At 57.2% G+C, this 14,184-nt stretch overlaps 1 protein-coding gene across 10 annotated transcripts in view; it reads right to left on the reverse strand.

The window, feature by feature from the left end:
* Positions 1-710: 710 nt before the first annotated feature.
* ZDHHC3 (zinc finger DHHC-type palmitoyltransferase 3) overlaps positions 711-14,184 on the reverse strand; it is a 50,573-nt gene continuing 37,099 nt past the window's right edge. For 3 of the 10 annotated variants that reach the window (XM_070391652.1, XM_070391651.1, XM_070391653.1), the window contains exons 5-8: positions 13,947-14,028; positions 13,760-13,873; positions 11,595-11,725; positions 711-2,676 (exon numbers count right to left, since the gene is read on the reverse strand). In XM_070391652.1, the coding sequence (XP_070247753.1) occupies positions 2,422-2,676; positions 11,595-11,725; positions 13,760-13,873; positions 13,947-14,028 (582 nt within the window). In that variant the 3' untranslated portion in view covers positions 711-2,421. Of the gene's footprint in view, positions 2,677-8,118; positions 9,639-11,594; positions 11,726-13,759; positions 13,874-13,946; positions 14,029-14,184 lie in introns of those variants that run through there. The other 7 variants (XM_070391655.1, XM_070391654.1, XM_070391656.1 and 4 more) reach the window with 7 other exon arrangements.

The following is a 14,184-nucleotide window of genomic DNA, read 5'->3' on the forward strand; positions in this document are numbered from 1 at the left end:
GTTCCTGGGTCTGTGTTTTTTCAGGGAACACGCTTCATAGCATCTTCTGCCGGGTCAGGTGGGCACTTGGGGAGCCATCCAATCCTCCCAACTCCCCAGGCCCAGGGGCTCCCCCTCCGAGGGGTTGGGCTGTATGTGGGGCCTGTTCAGGACACCCAGCCCCTCCCGGCGGTATCACCCAGCAGAGGCACGTGTGTGGGTTGAAGGTTATTTTGTGTGTAATTTACATGACATTCAGGGGTGGTGGGCTGGGTTCTAAATTAAACCTTTGCCCTAGCCCGTTTGGTTTGGCTCAGGGGTTGGAGCATCGTCCCTGCAGACTGAATGGTTGCGAGTTCGATTCAGGTCGAGGGCATGTGCCTCCATTGCAGGCTCCATCCCTGGCCCTGGTCGGGGCACTTGCAGGAGGCAACCCATCCATGAGTCTCTCTTAACATCAATGTTTCTCTGTGTCTCTCCCCCTCCCTTCCACTCTCTAAAAATCGATGAAAAAAGTATCCTTGGGTGGGTTTAACGACAACGAAAGCCCTTCCGTCCTGTGCACTCTTGCCCCAGATGCCCCTTCCTAACACACAGTAGGCGCTCAGTGAACACGCACCGCAGACACCACCCGGGAGGACCCCCAGGGGAGGGTGTGGCTAGTGTCTCCCCACTGTAGCCGCTGTGTCCTTGTCTCCCACACCGGAAATGGGAGAAAAGAGGCTTCGAGGTGACCGTGAGGAAGGACACCGCCCAGGGGCCCGGGCTGGGACCTCCTGCTGAAGGTGGAGACCAGCCACTGAGGTCACACGGAGCTTTTTATTGAAGAGAAAGGCTGAGGTCCATGCCTCCCTCCCCGTAGGCCCTTGACTTGTGTGGCATCAGCTGCAATGCTTCCTTGTGAGGCCCAGCAGGAGACTCCGCTGCTGGCAGCCACCAGAGGCCGTGGAGTCGCTGTGTGAGGACATGAGGCTGGGGGTGGGCAGGGTGCTGTGGGTGAGGCCTGGTGTGGAGATGGGCCCAGCGAGGAGGGAGGGCTGGGTCTGACAGGTGGCTCTGGGCTGCTGGGTCCCGCTGCTCTCAGGCCAGGCCCATTGAGTGGGTCGTGTCTTAGGCCCAGGTTTAGCACACACCTCTGACCTCCCGCCGGAGCTCAGCAGACACCAGCAAGCCCCCTTCCCTTACTCTAACGTCGAGCCCTGCCTCCTCGGGGACACCAGCGGGCAGCACTGCATCCTCCCTGGTGGGGTCTCTGGTCCCCAATCCCTGCTGAGCCCCAGGGCTGCCCTCTGGGTTAGGACAACCACCACCAGCTTGGGCAGGCTCTGCGGGCCCTCCTCTGATCCAGGTGCTGGCGTCACGGGCAGTGCACCCCAGAACAGAGCCTAGGCTGGGAGTGGGGGATCCCACTCTTTAACCAAACAGGGACCCGAGCCCCTCTGTCCAGAAGGTACTTCAACAACCTCTGAGATGGGTTCCCCTGCTCAGGCTTCAGCCTTCAGATGGGGCGACCAGGTCCCAGCCTCCTGGTAGAGTCGGGGGGGAGGTGTGTGTCTGTCTTCCTGGGTCTCACTGTGCAGCCCCGACCCCCCCCCCCCCCCCCCCCACACACACACCTCGCAGAGACGAGAGGGACACGATCTTGGGAGAAATGGCTAAAGCACACAGGCCAAATTCCAGTCAGTTCTGCGCATGTTGGGTAGACTCCCTCCGGGAGGGAGAGGAGGAGGGAGAGGAAAAGTAAGTTCCCCTGGGAGGTCGAGAGGCCCCGGAGCTCCACACAGGTCCCTCCCCCACCTGGGAAGGGACACCCGCAGCCACAGCTGGTACAGGGCGGATGCAGGATCTTATCTGCGGGGCAGGAGCTGAGTTGGGTGCTGCTGTCATATGGGCTCGTGTCCATCCCGGGCACATCCCATATGGGATGTGTGTCCCCCATGTTGGGCCCTGCCTGGCCTGAAGGAGGCTGTGGCTGCCAGGTGTTTCTCCTAATTTAGACCCCCCCTCCTGGGGGCTGGGTCCTGATGTCAGTGTCCCATCACAGGGCCCCGAGGCTGCCCTTCTCTGTCCTCTGCTGCAACCTCATGGCTGACATGGCAGGCCCCCCTTCCCAAGAGAAGACACACATCCCGAGAAAAGCCAAAGGCAAGCTCTTTGCTGCCCTGGGCCGCCCCATCCAGAGCCCCCTTCGCCGGGCGAGGCTGAAGGACGCCCAGTTGTGGAGATGGCTCCTGGCATCCCTCCCTGGATACTCTCAGTCGAACTCAGAGAAAGTCTCTTGTTCTCCTCGGTTGTCCCTGGTCCCCGACCCCCAGACCTGCCCCACATGGGGAAGGACGGAGGGTGTGAGGATGGCAGTGCCCAGGGAGCGGGGCACAGCGGGGGCAGGGGTGCGCTGTGCCCAGGAGCCCCGATGGCAGGTGACAGCCCCCCACAGCAGCATCACTCGTCTGTCACCTCCACAGAGTCCTCGTCCTTCCTCTCCGACTGCTCCTCCGACTGCTCCGTTGTTGTCTCCATGTTGTCTGATGACGCCACCTGCCGCACCCAGCCCTCGTCCCTGAGCGCGGGGTGGTAGGGTCCGGAGAAGGGGTTGAACCAGTTCGGGGAGAAGTTCCCCCCAAAGGTCTCTTTGACGGCCTTCCAGCTGCCCCGGCGCTCCCTGGGCTGCTGCTTTCGTTTGAGGCGCTCAATGCTCTGGGGAGACAGTGGGGTAAGGAGGGTCAGCAAGGCACGGGCTCAGCACAGGCTCCTCAGGGCTGACGGGGTGCAGTGGGGTGTGGGGTTGCAGCAAGCAGGATCTTCAGGGGACCAGGGCTTCGCTTCCCGCCCCTCCCCTCCCACAGGTGAGGGCTGCCCAGCCTCCGAGCCTGGAGCCTGGCTAAGCAGGGCCAGCTGTGCGCAGGGCCAGGCCCGGATTGGCCAGGGAGGAACACGGGCCTCTGAGAGCACGAGAGCTCGGCCACCGCCCTGAGCCCACTATAAAGGGCCACTCCCCCACGGCGGGCAGATGGCGAAGCAAACTTTGCATGAAGATGGTGGGGTGAAGGGGGAGCGTAGGGTACAAGCAGCATGAGCTGAGGAAGCCAACGTGCGCGCCAGTGAACATGCAGCGGGCAGCAGGGCGCACCGGTCACTGTGGGAGGCAGAGGCGGGTGGCGGCTGCTCCCAAGCTGCCCACTCACCTGCCTCTGGGTGGCGGCTGTGACGAAGTCAGCAGGCCTCAGACAGAGGGTGTTAGGAGCCGGGAGAGCTAAAGGCGCCGCCGGCCAGCCCCGCAGGCCCCGCACCCTCACAGAGCTTCCGCCCGTGGGCCTCTGCCTTCCCTTCTCTTCGGGAAGCCCGGGGATTTGCCGAGGTTTGGCAGGCATGGGTCCTGCTCCTTCCCACCTCGGAACCACCTCCGAGTACCTAGCTCTAGGTTTCCCCTCCTCTTCCACACAAGATCCTCCATAACCGCTGGAGTCCTTTCTGTTATGCAGAAAGAGAAACTGAGGCACGCACAGACTGCGATCTGATCATGCCCCGGGCCAGGTCTCCAGCACTCTTTCTTCCCACGCCATTTTGGAGATTTAAGTTTCTTGGCTTTTAAAAAAGTTGTGGGCTGCCCTGGCCGGTGTGGCTCGGTTGGGTACCGTCCATGCTCTGAAAGGTCCCGGTCAGGGCACAGGCCCGGGTTGTGGGCTCGATCCCCAGAGGGGGTTGGGCAGGAAGCAGCTGGTCAATGTTTCTCTCTCTCCCTCTCCCTATCTCTCTAAAAATCCATTTAAAAATCTTTTTTTAAAAAGTATCTCCTCATAAGTTACTGATTAGTTACAAAGGGCAAAACAGAACTTTGCAGTCGGGACACTGGGATTCCACCGTAACCAAGTTGAAGTTAACATCACCCACGAGACCCCACTCCTGTGCCTGTGAGTGGGCCCACCTGGCCATAGCGCTCCCGCCAGCACAGCCCATCTAATCACGGGAAACAGACTCGGAGGGAGGCTATTCTCAGGACACGGGGCTCATGAGCTCCAAAGTTTCAAAGTCACGAAAATGTTTTAGATCCAGGTAGAAGTAGTGTCTGCACAACGCTATGAAAGTAGTCACTGGCAGGGTCGCACTTTAAAATGGCTACATTTGTTGTATGAATTTCACCAGAAAAATCCAACCTTGAACAACAACAGCAAAATCCGACAACCAAAAACCATCAAGCTCAGGAAAGACAAAGACGGGAGGGAACTCTCATGAGCTGATGGAGATGAGACATGACAAACGATGCCACGTGGCACCAGGGCAGAAAGTATTAGTGGGACAACGGGAGAAATCTGAATAGAGTATGTAGTTTAGTATTGTATCTACAGATTCTTATATTTTTTATATAAAATGTTTACATTGGAAAGACTGAGTGGAGGGTACATAGGAGCTCATTGTACTGTATTAACTACTTTTTGTAAGTCTGAAATTATTTCACAAAGTTAAAATAGTCCGAGACCAAGATTTATGCCATGCGATCTTGGACACTGACTTATAATAATGGAAGTTGGAAACTGTCGAAATGTCTAATTGTGGCGGTTACGTAACTGATTCTGTGAAGCTATGCGATTAAACACGGCGTTCCTACGTTTTCACGTGGCACTGGAAGGGCCTGTGCCATGGTGACCAGGGAAGAAAGCAAAGGGCACAGGACATCGCCACGGAACCTGAGGTTCCCTTTGGGGAGGGGGGGAGCTTAGATGACTTTATTTAGATGTATTTATTTCTGGAGGCTTTCCACACTCCTGGTTTCCACCGATGCACAGGTGTTACTCTTTTAACCAGAACAAAAACAGCTGTTTCAGAAAATGGACCTTGTTGAGTCTCGAGGGCCTCACGTGGGTCAGGAGTACAGCATGCACGTGGCCTGTGAGGCGAGCTGCTTTGGGGACCCTGCATTCCTTTCCTGGGTGATCATCTGCAGTGTGTTAGGAGGGTTTTAAACCACGACGGCAGGGCGGCTGGGACGTGAGCACATGCTGACCAGGCTGCAGAGGGGATACCCGGAAATGACAGGCGGCTGACTGGGCTCACCCAGAGCCACGACTCTGGGTCCTCACTGCCACCCAGCGAGGAGGCAGGCGGGCAAACAGGCTGAGAGGCCACGATCGTGGCCAAAGCTCGTCTGCTGGTCTCACACCAGAACCGGAGTCTTCCTTCTCTCTGCCCAAGTGGGTTTCATCCTCCTGCAAACACTCGCTCTGCCGGTGCTGAGCTCAGGCAGAGAAAAGCCGGGAGGGCATGAAGCACAAGCCCCCAGGCTACTGGTTTCCACTCCACGAGCCTGGAGAATATTCCAGACAGAACCTGCCTCCCTGGCCACCAGGTGAAGCGCCTCAGCAGTTCAGCAGACAAACCTGCAAGGAGTGTGCCACCTCCGCTGAGTCTGGAGAGAAGAAATTCCAACAAATCCGATGCATAAAAAGCCTGAGGGCCTGGACCTTCAGATTCGGGAGGAGCCCCTGGGGTTACTTCTTCCTGGAAAGACTCAGTGGGGAGTTTTGTGTGGACTTAAAGGGTCCTGAAGGCAAAGTTCTTCAGCTGGAGACGTGCAGAGGAAGCAGCATCCCCCTCAGGCTTCCACAGTGACGCCCGGGACCAAGGCTCCAAGGGAGCCCCCTCCAGCACATGCTCTTAGGACTCAGCTGAGACCCCTGGAGGAGCGCGGCATGTTCCCCGCTCCCACGTCACCAGGTGTAGAAAGTCAGCCACCGCAGCCCGCACACGTGCCCTCACGGAGGCCAGAGAACTCCCTTCCCCGGGGCTTTCACGCAGGAAATACTTGTCTGTTGCAACCCAGCAAACATCCCCAGTTTCATGGAGCAATACTTGTCTTATAACGTGCAATGCTTTTTTTTTTCCTTTACAAAAATGCTGTTGCAAACCGATAAACTGATTCACAAATGAAGAGCTGTGAGCTGGTTCAAAAGGCACAGCTCTAACCCTTGGCGTTTACTAAAGCCATTGACGCGTCAGACTCGGCACTAACATTCACATTCATTGCCCTCATCTAGTCCTCACATCAGCCTTGTGATTTGCAGTATCCTCCTGGTTTTACAGAAAAGTGAGGCGGAAGTAAGTCACTGCCCAAGGTCCCACAGGATGTACGCGAGCAGGGAGCAGGGATTTGATGCAGACGGAGCCAGGGTCCCGGGGCCTCAATAGACTCCGGCCTCAATGCAGGGATACAGGCTCCCTCTGTCCACGCCAGAGCACCTGAGCTCTCCTCGAAGTTTTGCATAGTTCCCTGCATCCGTTTCGCAGGTGCGGCGCCTGGGGCCACTCTGCTTTGCTTGGGAACCACAAGCCAGAACATGACTTTCCTGGGGGAGAAGTTGGGGAAATGAAGCCTTCACTTTGGGAGTAGGCTGGCCAGGGGCTTGTCTTTCACTGTGAATTCCTTCTTCTGTGAGGTGATGCTCAGCTCAGACATGTATTTAAAAAACAAGAAAAGAGCCCGTGGGTGTGATGTCCCCAGGTAGAAACCGAGGCCAGAACCTGTGCCTGTGCCTGCCCAGGCTTAAGTACCCACACTTGGAGCCACTCCTTGGAGAACCCTGGCTCCATTCTTTCAAGGGCCTTGGGCCCAGTGTCGTTTGCAACCCCAGGCCACACTGATAACATGGCTGCCTTCCAACATTCGCACTGTCCCTCAGCATCCATCTGCGGGGGCCGCAGGCCGAGGGGAGGGGCTCCAGGGGCACGTAGCTCAGCACTGAGCCCGCACACTCGGGACCAGGGCCTCGGGGCATCAGGCCACCTGCAGAGACCGGGGCACCAAAAGGGGTTCTCAGACCTGAGTGTGTGTCAGAATCCGCCCCAGGCTGTTGCAATGCAGACTGTGGGGCCGAGTGGGGCCTGGGAACAGGCATGTCTAACGTGCCCGGGGGATGCTGCTGCTGCTGCTGCTGCTGCTGCTCTGGGCACCACAGTGCCAGAGGTGCTGCCTGGGTGCCTCGCCCGGGAAGATTCTCGGGAGGAATCCTAGTAAAAGCCTCGCCACATTCCTTTGGCATTTAAAGGCCCTTTTGGGGTTGGGAGCCCTCACCCCTCTTTACTGGCTGGCTCTTTAGGCTGATGCATTGAAATGAAAGCAACTTAAACCCATTTGCCCAACCAGCCCCCTGAGGCCTGGGTTTCTGTGATGCCCACCTCACGTAGGTGGCCATAATGTTTCTTCATGGGCCTCATCTGGAAGATTGTGCATCAGGAAGGTGACCTTAACTTTCTAAGCAGCCTCGCCAGAATGAGCAAAGGCTGGTAAGAAGGTGTCTCATTTTGGGTTCTTCTAAGAAAGTACGACAGAGATGCAATGCTTACGACTGACAGGAGACTTGGCACGTGCTGCCCGGACTCGCCTAGCGTGCACGAGTCACCATGCAAATCTGCAGGTCTGTTTGCATTCAGTCTGTTTGCTATGCGCGGAGTCACCTAACTCAGCTCGCCATGTCACCTTCCTCTTTCTTTTTCACTCCATTCTCCAGAGGCCGTTTGGAAAGACTGTGGCTATGACTGGCCCATGTCCTATGCACGCGCCATTCAGCGCTGTCCCAACTCCTATGCCAAAGCCGAAAGCTAGGGCCATTTAACACCCACACTTCTCCCACACGTAAGTGTGTGGGGAACAAGTGCTATAAACTAGATTTAAAACCGACCTCAGCTGTGACTGCAGCTCAGGCAGCACAGCGGCCAGTCCAAGTTAACCGACGTAGGCACAGACTTTCGGTTAAACATCAAAGGGACGATGGGAGCTCCTCAAAGCAGCCCACCAGGACCGTTTGTGGACGTTGTCAGCGGTTTCCTCTGGCTTTCGGCTGGGAGGGCAGGTCAGGGTTTCTCCCCAGGCCGCACCCTAGAAGCAGTCAGCACACCTGACCTTTTCCATAGCCACTGAGAGCCGAAGGGCAGGCAAGGGCTTTGGCTGCGGAAAGCCAGAGGAGAGGCTGTGGGCAAGCTTGCTCAAGAGGAGTCCCAGTGCCCTTTAAAAACATGCAAATCATCATTCAAGAGGGAGCATCAATAATGTCCTTAAAAGCAATGGAAACAAACTCCGACCAGCCGGCCAGTCCCCGGCGCTGGCCGCGGTGACACTGGGCGAGAGCAGAGCCCAACCACAACAGGTTTTTGGAAAACGTTTATTGCATTTGGTTTCCAGGTGGAAGCACTGACAGGATTGAAAGGGGCGCATGTTCCACTTCTCTGAGAAACCACCTGGCTGGATCCAGTCTCCCTACCCATGACTGGACTTAATAACCCTTATCCCCCACCCCCACCCCAAGCAAGAGCTAAAAAAGGCGTGTGGCAATTGCTTAAAAAACAAAGCCATGTGTGAGAATCCAGATGATCAGTATTCCGATTCCTGTGAGTGTTCGGGTGGCCGGCGCTGTCTCCTCACCAGCCGTGGTCAGGCCGTTCTCTCGCAGATGAACAGGAGGGGCTCCCAGGGCAGGCTGCCCCGGCCCAGCACCTGGCTCAGGTGTGCCTGCTGACTCCAGTGACTGCATGGCCACCTACCAACCCTGAAGTCAGGGCTGGAATGTCCCCCTTGCACCGTGGTTAGCCCCAGGCCAGGGCGACAGTCTCCCGGGATAGAATACAGACCAGATGTGGGTCCGTGCACATTGCTGGGTCTAAACACCCGGAAGTAAACCCCTTTGGCGACTTACAACAGGAGGAAGAAAGGGTTGATGGCAGGGCTGCAGCTGCCTTGTTGGGGGGGAGGGAGAGAAAGCCGACCAACAGGAACATGGAGCTCGCTCGAAACTGTCACATTTTTCATCCTTTGATTGTGTAAGGCATTTTGAACTGGAAAGACCTCTTTCCTTCACACTCTTTCAAATAATCAGAGGGAATAGAACCGGTGATTCAGAATACACATAAGATCCCTTCCGTCCCCTCCCCGCCCCCCCATTCCACACCCCGAGTCCAACAAGTACAAGGCAGGCAACTGATTTCGTGGGTCAGGAGGCAAACCGAGTCCACTCGGGGGATGAGGCCACTGTGCCGGGCCCTTCGTAGGGCTCCAGCCCTGATCCTGCCCCTCTAGGCCACAAGGGCGAGCATCCATCTTCTGTGTTTCAGTTGCACGGGGCCCTGCCACTCACTGCCCCGCCTCTGCCTCCCCAGCCAGGCGTCGGGACGGTCCTTCCACGCACCAGCGTCACGTCTCAGTTAGTAGGAGTGGGCACGGCCTGGAGACAGCACCGTCCACGTTAGTCATGCCAGACAGACAGCAGAGAGGAAATCAGAGGCCAGAGAGGTGGTTTTTAAAAGGAGAAAAGAGCAGCTTCGGTTGCCAAAAAATAGAAAGGATGATCTTTTAAAAATAAAACATGGGGACATTTTTTCTCTGCAATGCTCAGCCATTTTACTTGAGTCATAAAAAAGTTTGGAGTTGTTTTGCTTTCTGGTTTGAGTGTTCGTGAGAACGGGCCGCGGTGCTGGGATGTGTGTGTCTGAGTGGCAGTGCTGCCAGGGGTCCTTCAGACCACGTACTGGGACGGGTCTGCCTTCCCGTGGTCGGGCGTGGCAAAGGGGCTGGCCCAGCCTAGAGAGAAGGGGTGGCCAAAAACGGCTTTCAGGTTCATCCATTTTGTTTTTTTAGCCCATCTTCTCTCTTCCTTTTTCAATTGCTCTATTCCCTGAAAACAAGAACAACCACACTTCAGTCACACACTTCATCGCTGTGGGTTCGGGGGAGGGAAGTCCATTAGCCTGAGGTGAGCGGAGTAAACGTCTCCTTTATAAAGCCATAGAGCAACTACATAACACATTTGCCTTCCCTTTCTCTCACAAAAAGTGTAAAAAAAACCAGACTTTCTTGGGGATGAGTGTGCCAGGGCCCAGGGTGGGTGGGCCAGGGCCTGCAGGCTTTGGCACAGGAGCCGCGGAGCTGGCGATCTGACAGTCCACGGTGACTGCTCAGTTGGGACTGGTTCACAGGAAATCTGCGATACCATGACCACTTTGTAGACAAAAAAAAAAGAGAGAGAGAGAAAAAGAAAAAGTGAGTCAAAGGGCAGCTCTGGTGGGTCAGACTCCACCAGAAGGGTCAGGAGCGCAACTGAGAAGGTCGGGAGGAGGGACAGACGGGTCGGGAGAAGTCACCAGAGGAGGAAGGAGATGGGTTAGTACAGGTCAGGGGGCCACACGGACAGACCAGTCAGCCTCAGTCACGGCGAAGGCCTTCCCGGGGCTCCTGTGGGGAGACATGTGACCCTGGGCCACCTCAGCAGCTGTCACAGAGCCTGCACTCCCATCTCAGGAAAAATAGGGGCTGCGGAGAAAGCTGGTCCCACCAATGGATAGAGCTGGTCAGTGAGGGGGGCAGGGGTTTGTGCCTGGTCTCTGGTGAGGGGGGAGCAGCCCCACCCAGGCCGGGGAGGGGAGGGGAGGGGAGGACCTGTTTCCCATGAGCTGTGGGGCCTGCCCTTCCTTCCTTCCCAACATGACTCCTGGAAGGGAAGATGGGCGGCCTGTGTGGCCTGGCAGAACCCCAACAGCAGGCAGGAGGCGGGGCTGGATCACCCCGGTCCCTGCAGACCTTCCACAGAGAAGGTGGTCCTGTTTACTGCCTGGATTCCTAACTGGATCCACCACTGGCTACTGTTTTTATAGAAACTCCTTTGTACTGATGTTACTTCTTATAACAGAAAAAGTTGCTGAGAGCCCCCAACCTTCTAAACCATGGGGAATTCCCACAGGTGCAAACGGTGGTGCCTGAGCAGCCGGGCAGCGAGCCCTTCCCTGCACTGGCCTTCCCCGCCTGCAGGAGGGCCCTGGCAGCTGAGGCAAGCACTCCCCTCACGTGAGCCTCCCTCCAAGGCCGACTACCGGGGCCTGCAGTCCCCACAGGGCCCTGGACGCTGCTGAGAGCTGCCCCCCCCGAGGGGACCCTGGGAAGCCAGGATGGACTCTCAACCGCAGGACTCCACTGCTCCTCCTGGGCCCCTTACAGGGGGCCCCAAACCCAAAAAGGGAAGCGATGCCCACATCACAGCCACGGGTTAGCACCTTGAAGCTGTTGGACACTTTAGGACGGTTGGGAGGAGGTGGCACCAGGGGAGTGGGCTCTGGCCCAGCAGCTTCGAGGCTCCCAGAGGCGGAGCTGTGAGTAAGGGAAGGCAGGACCAGGGAGAAGCAGTGGACGAGGACCAGAGCAGGCCCGGCAGAGGTGACCGGGGCCCAGTGAGGACGTGCTACCACTGATCTGGGGCTTGAGGCAGGGCTGTCTCCTGCTCTGCCCTCAGGACCAGACATGAAGTCACGTCCTCTGGGAGTGGCTCTGCCTGGGCCACCTGGGTCCCGGCACCCTCTGTGCACCACCCAGTCTCCAGCCTGTGGCTCCAGATGGGAGGTGTCCCAGTGCCCAGCAGAGCGGCGCACAGACAGAACCCTCAGGGGAGCATGGAAGGACCTGTGGCCAAGGGGACCCCTCACCAAGGCTACTGTGGCCAAGGGGACCCCTCACCAAGGCTACTGGGCCCCTCGCACGCCAGCCCCCAGGGGAGGACGTGTGTGTGCATGAAGATCAGTGTTCCTGCGAATGGGGGATGTGCCCCGCGCCCGGGGTCTGTGCAGGCCGCCCTCCTGCTCACCGTCTCGTCTGTGCAGATGGAGTGCACCTGGGTTCCGAACATCACCGACGTGAAAATGAGGAAGAGCAGCCCCTCGAAGCATAGCAGAATGAGGAGGATCACCGTGGTGGGTGGCGAGAAGTAGCTGCACTCTGCAAACAAAGGGCACGGGGCTCAAGGCCGGCCCCCGCCCACCGCCCCCAGGCCCCCTCTGCCCCAAGTCCCCCGGTGGGTCCGCCTGGTGCCACGTCTCTGGTCTCCAGACCTCAGTGAGGACCCTCCCCACCCCACCTGGTTGCACCTACACTCCCTATGGGAGCCCTCCTTGACTGGCCGGCCCTGCCAGGGCCTCCCTCACACACACCAGCCCTCGCTTGCTGCCGCTTCCCGCCAGCAGGCCACCCGCTCCAGCCCAGGCCTGGCTTGCAAGCCCTCTGCTGTGAGCACTCGGCCTCCGAGCCTCTGCTTTTCCTCTCCACGTGCCGAGCAGCTCCCACCCTGCAGGCCTGACTAGGGCAGAACAAGGCCCTGCTCAGAACACCCTGCAGGCCGCCTGGCTCCCAGCGGCACTAAGAAAACGGCCCGTCAGCTCTGTTCTGAAGACAGAGACACGGCCTCACTGATGGTCTGTGACTCTCGTCACTGCCCAGGTCTGCTAGCCGGATGACAGGATGGTGTCTGTGATGATGAAATGTCCTCGTCAGACCTCACCCCGAGCCGCCAAGGCCACACCTGGATCCAGGGGCCTCGCTGATGCGGTCCTTTTAGAATGTTCACCAAGGAACCTGCGGTGGCCCCCAGCTGTGCAGGACCCTGACCTGCAGAAACCCAACCCCCACCCCCACTCACTGACAACCTGGCTTGTGCTAGAGCCGCGCTAGTCAGGAAAGCAGGGAGACAGGGTGCTATGGACAGAACTGTGTCCCTCAATTCCTGTGTTAAGCCCCAGCCCCCATTGTAGTGGGTTCAGAGATGGGCCTTTGGAACACGAGGGTAGGTGAGGCCCTTACAGAGGAGACACCAGGGCGCTTGCTGTCCCCTCCCTGCCCTGGGAGGACTCAGGAGGAGGTGCCACCTGCAAACCAGGAGACCCTGCCTCAGGAGCCCAACTGGCGGGCACCTCGCCCTGGACTTCCCAGTGCCAGAGCTGTGAGCAGTACATGTGTGAGCCGCCCAGTCTACGGTGCCGTCAGGGCAGCTCACAGGGGTTCTCTTCCCCTAGATGAGGTCCAGCCAGAGTGCTGGGCAGGGCCAGGGAGAGAAGAGGGGGCGGGTGCAGACTGTGACACAGGGGAAACCTCTTCATATCTGGTTGGAGCTAGGGATACTGTCCTTTTCATAGCCTCATGAGTTTTTATTTTTTTTAAATGTGTTTTTATTGATTTTAGAGATAGAGGAAGGGAGAGGGATAGAGAGAAACATGGATGACTAAGAAACATCAGTTAGCTGCCTCCTGCATGCCCCCTACTGGGGATTGAGCCCACAACCGGACATGTGCCCTGACCGGGAATCTGTGACCTCCTGAGCCACGCCAGGACCACTGAGCCACACTGGCCGGGCAGCCTCAGAGTCCTGAGAAACAATGACAGCAAGAAAATGCCCAAGAAGTCAGCATGTGCAGGAAGAGCAAAACTTCTAAAGGATGGTGAAATGAAAAAGGGGAAAACATCGAGGGGAAAACAGTAGAAATACGATGTTTCGGCTCAAGGCATTTGCTCACAGGTTGTGTGTGTGAAAGATCTAGCTCAGCAGGTGGCCTCTTAAATCTGTTAGCATCTAATCACTTTTTCTTATTTTTATTCTCCTTTTAAATTTCATTTATTTTTTTCAACATCTATATTTTCCCTCAGAATTTATATAATTTTCTGGTTGGAGTTCCTTCATTGGCATTTACATTTAAATGGAATACTTCTAAAACAGCAAGAATTTGTCTACAACCTTAATGTCAATTGGTGATCAAACAGTTAAAAAGCAACCGCCACAAAAAAACAAATTAACAAAACATCTCCACATCCCAGGCAGGAAGTTAAAAATGAGTTTCTACAAGACTGGAATGGGTGACCTTTGAATGAAGGGCTTGGCCAAGGGCACGGAAACCCACTCCGGGGCCTCGCCTCCTGCTGGGCCTGCCCTCTCCCAGGCACGCTCGGGCGGGCGGGCGGGGTCTGCCCAGCTCTCCACTTTACCTGTGGAACTGACTTTATGGGGCTGCGTTTTCTCCTGAGAGAGTCGGGCCTCTGCTGTTCCTTCCCTGGTCAGTCCGTGGGCTTGCAAGAGATCTAATAAATTGAGGGTGGCCCCTGGCACCACAATGGAAATAAGGAGCCCACCTCCCATGTCCCCCACCCCGAGGAGAGCCCTGACCACACTCACTTGTCCAGTCTTCTTCGAAGCAGTGTAGGAAGTGGAACCCCACCATGATGAGGGCGTGCAGGGAGATGAGAGCTATGTACATCTGCAATGAAATCGGGGCAGGCGTCACCGTGCGAACCCTGCACACAGGAGCACTCAGGGTGAGGGAGGGCCAGGAGCAGGGCCAGAGGCACCTGGCCACGCCCCCCTCCCACTGGTCCCCTCCCCCAGCCCCGGGTCTGAGGTAACGGCCACTCGC

Source organism: Myotis yumanensis, unplaced genomic scaffold (genome assembly GCF_028538775.1).
Source record: "Myotis yumanensis isolate MYYU_CA2020_CCGP unplaced genomic scaffold, mMyoYum1.0.hap1 SCAF_14, whole genome shotgun sequence".
Lineage (NCBI taxonomy): Eukaryota > Metazoa > Chordata > Mammalia > Chiroptera > Vespertilionidae > Myotis > Myotis yumanensis.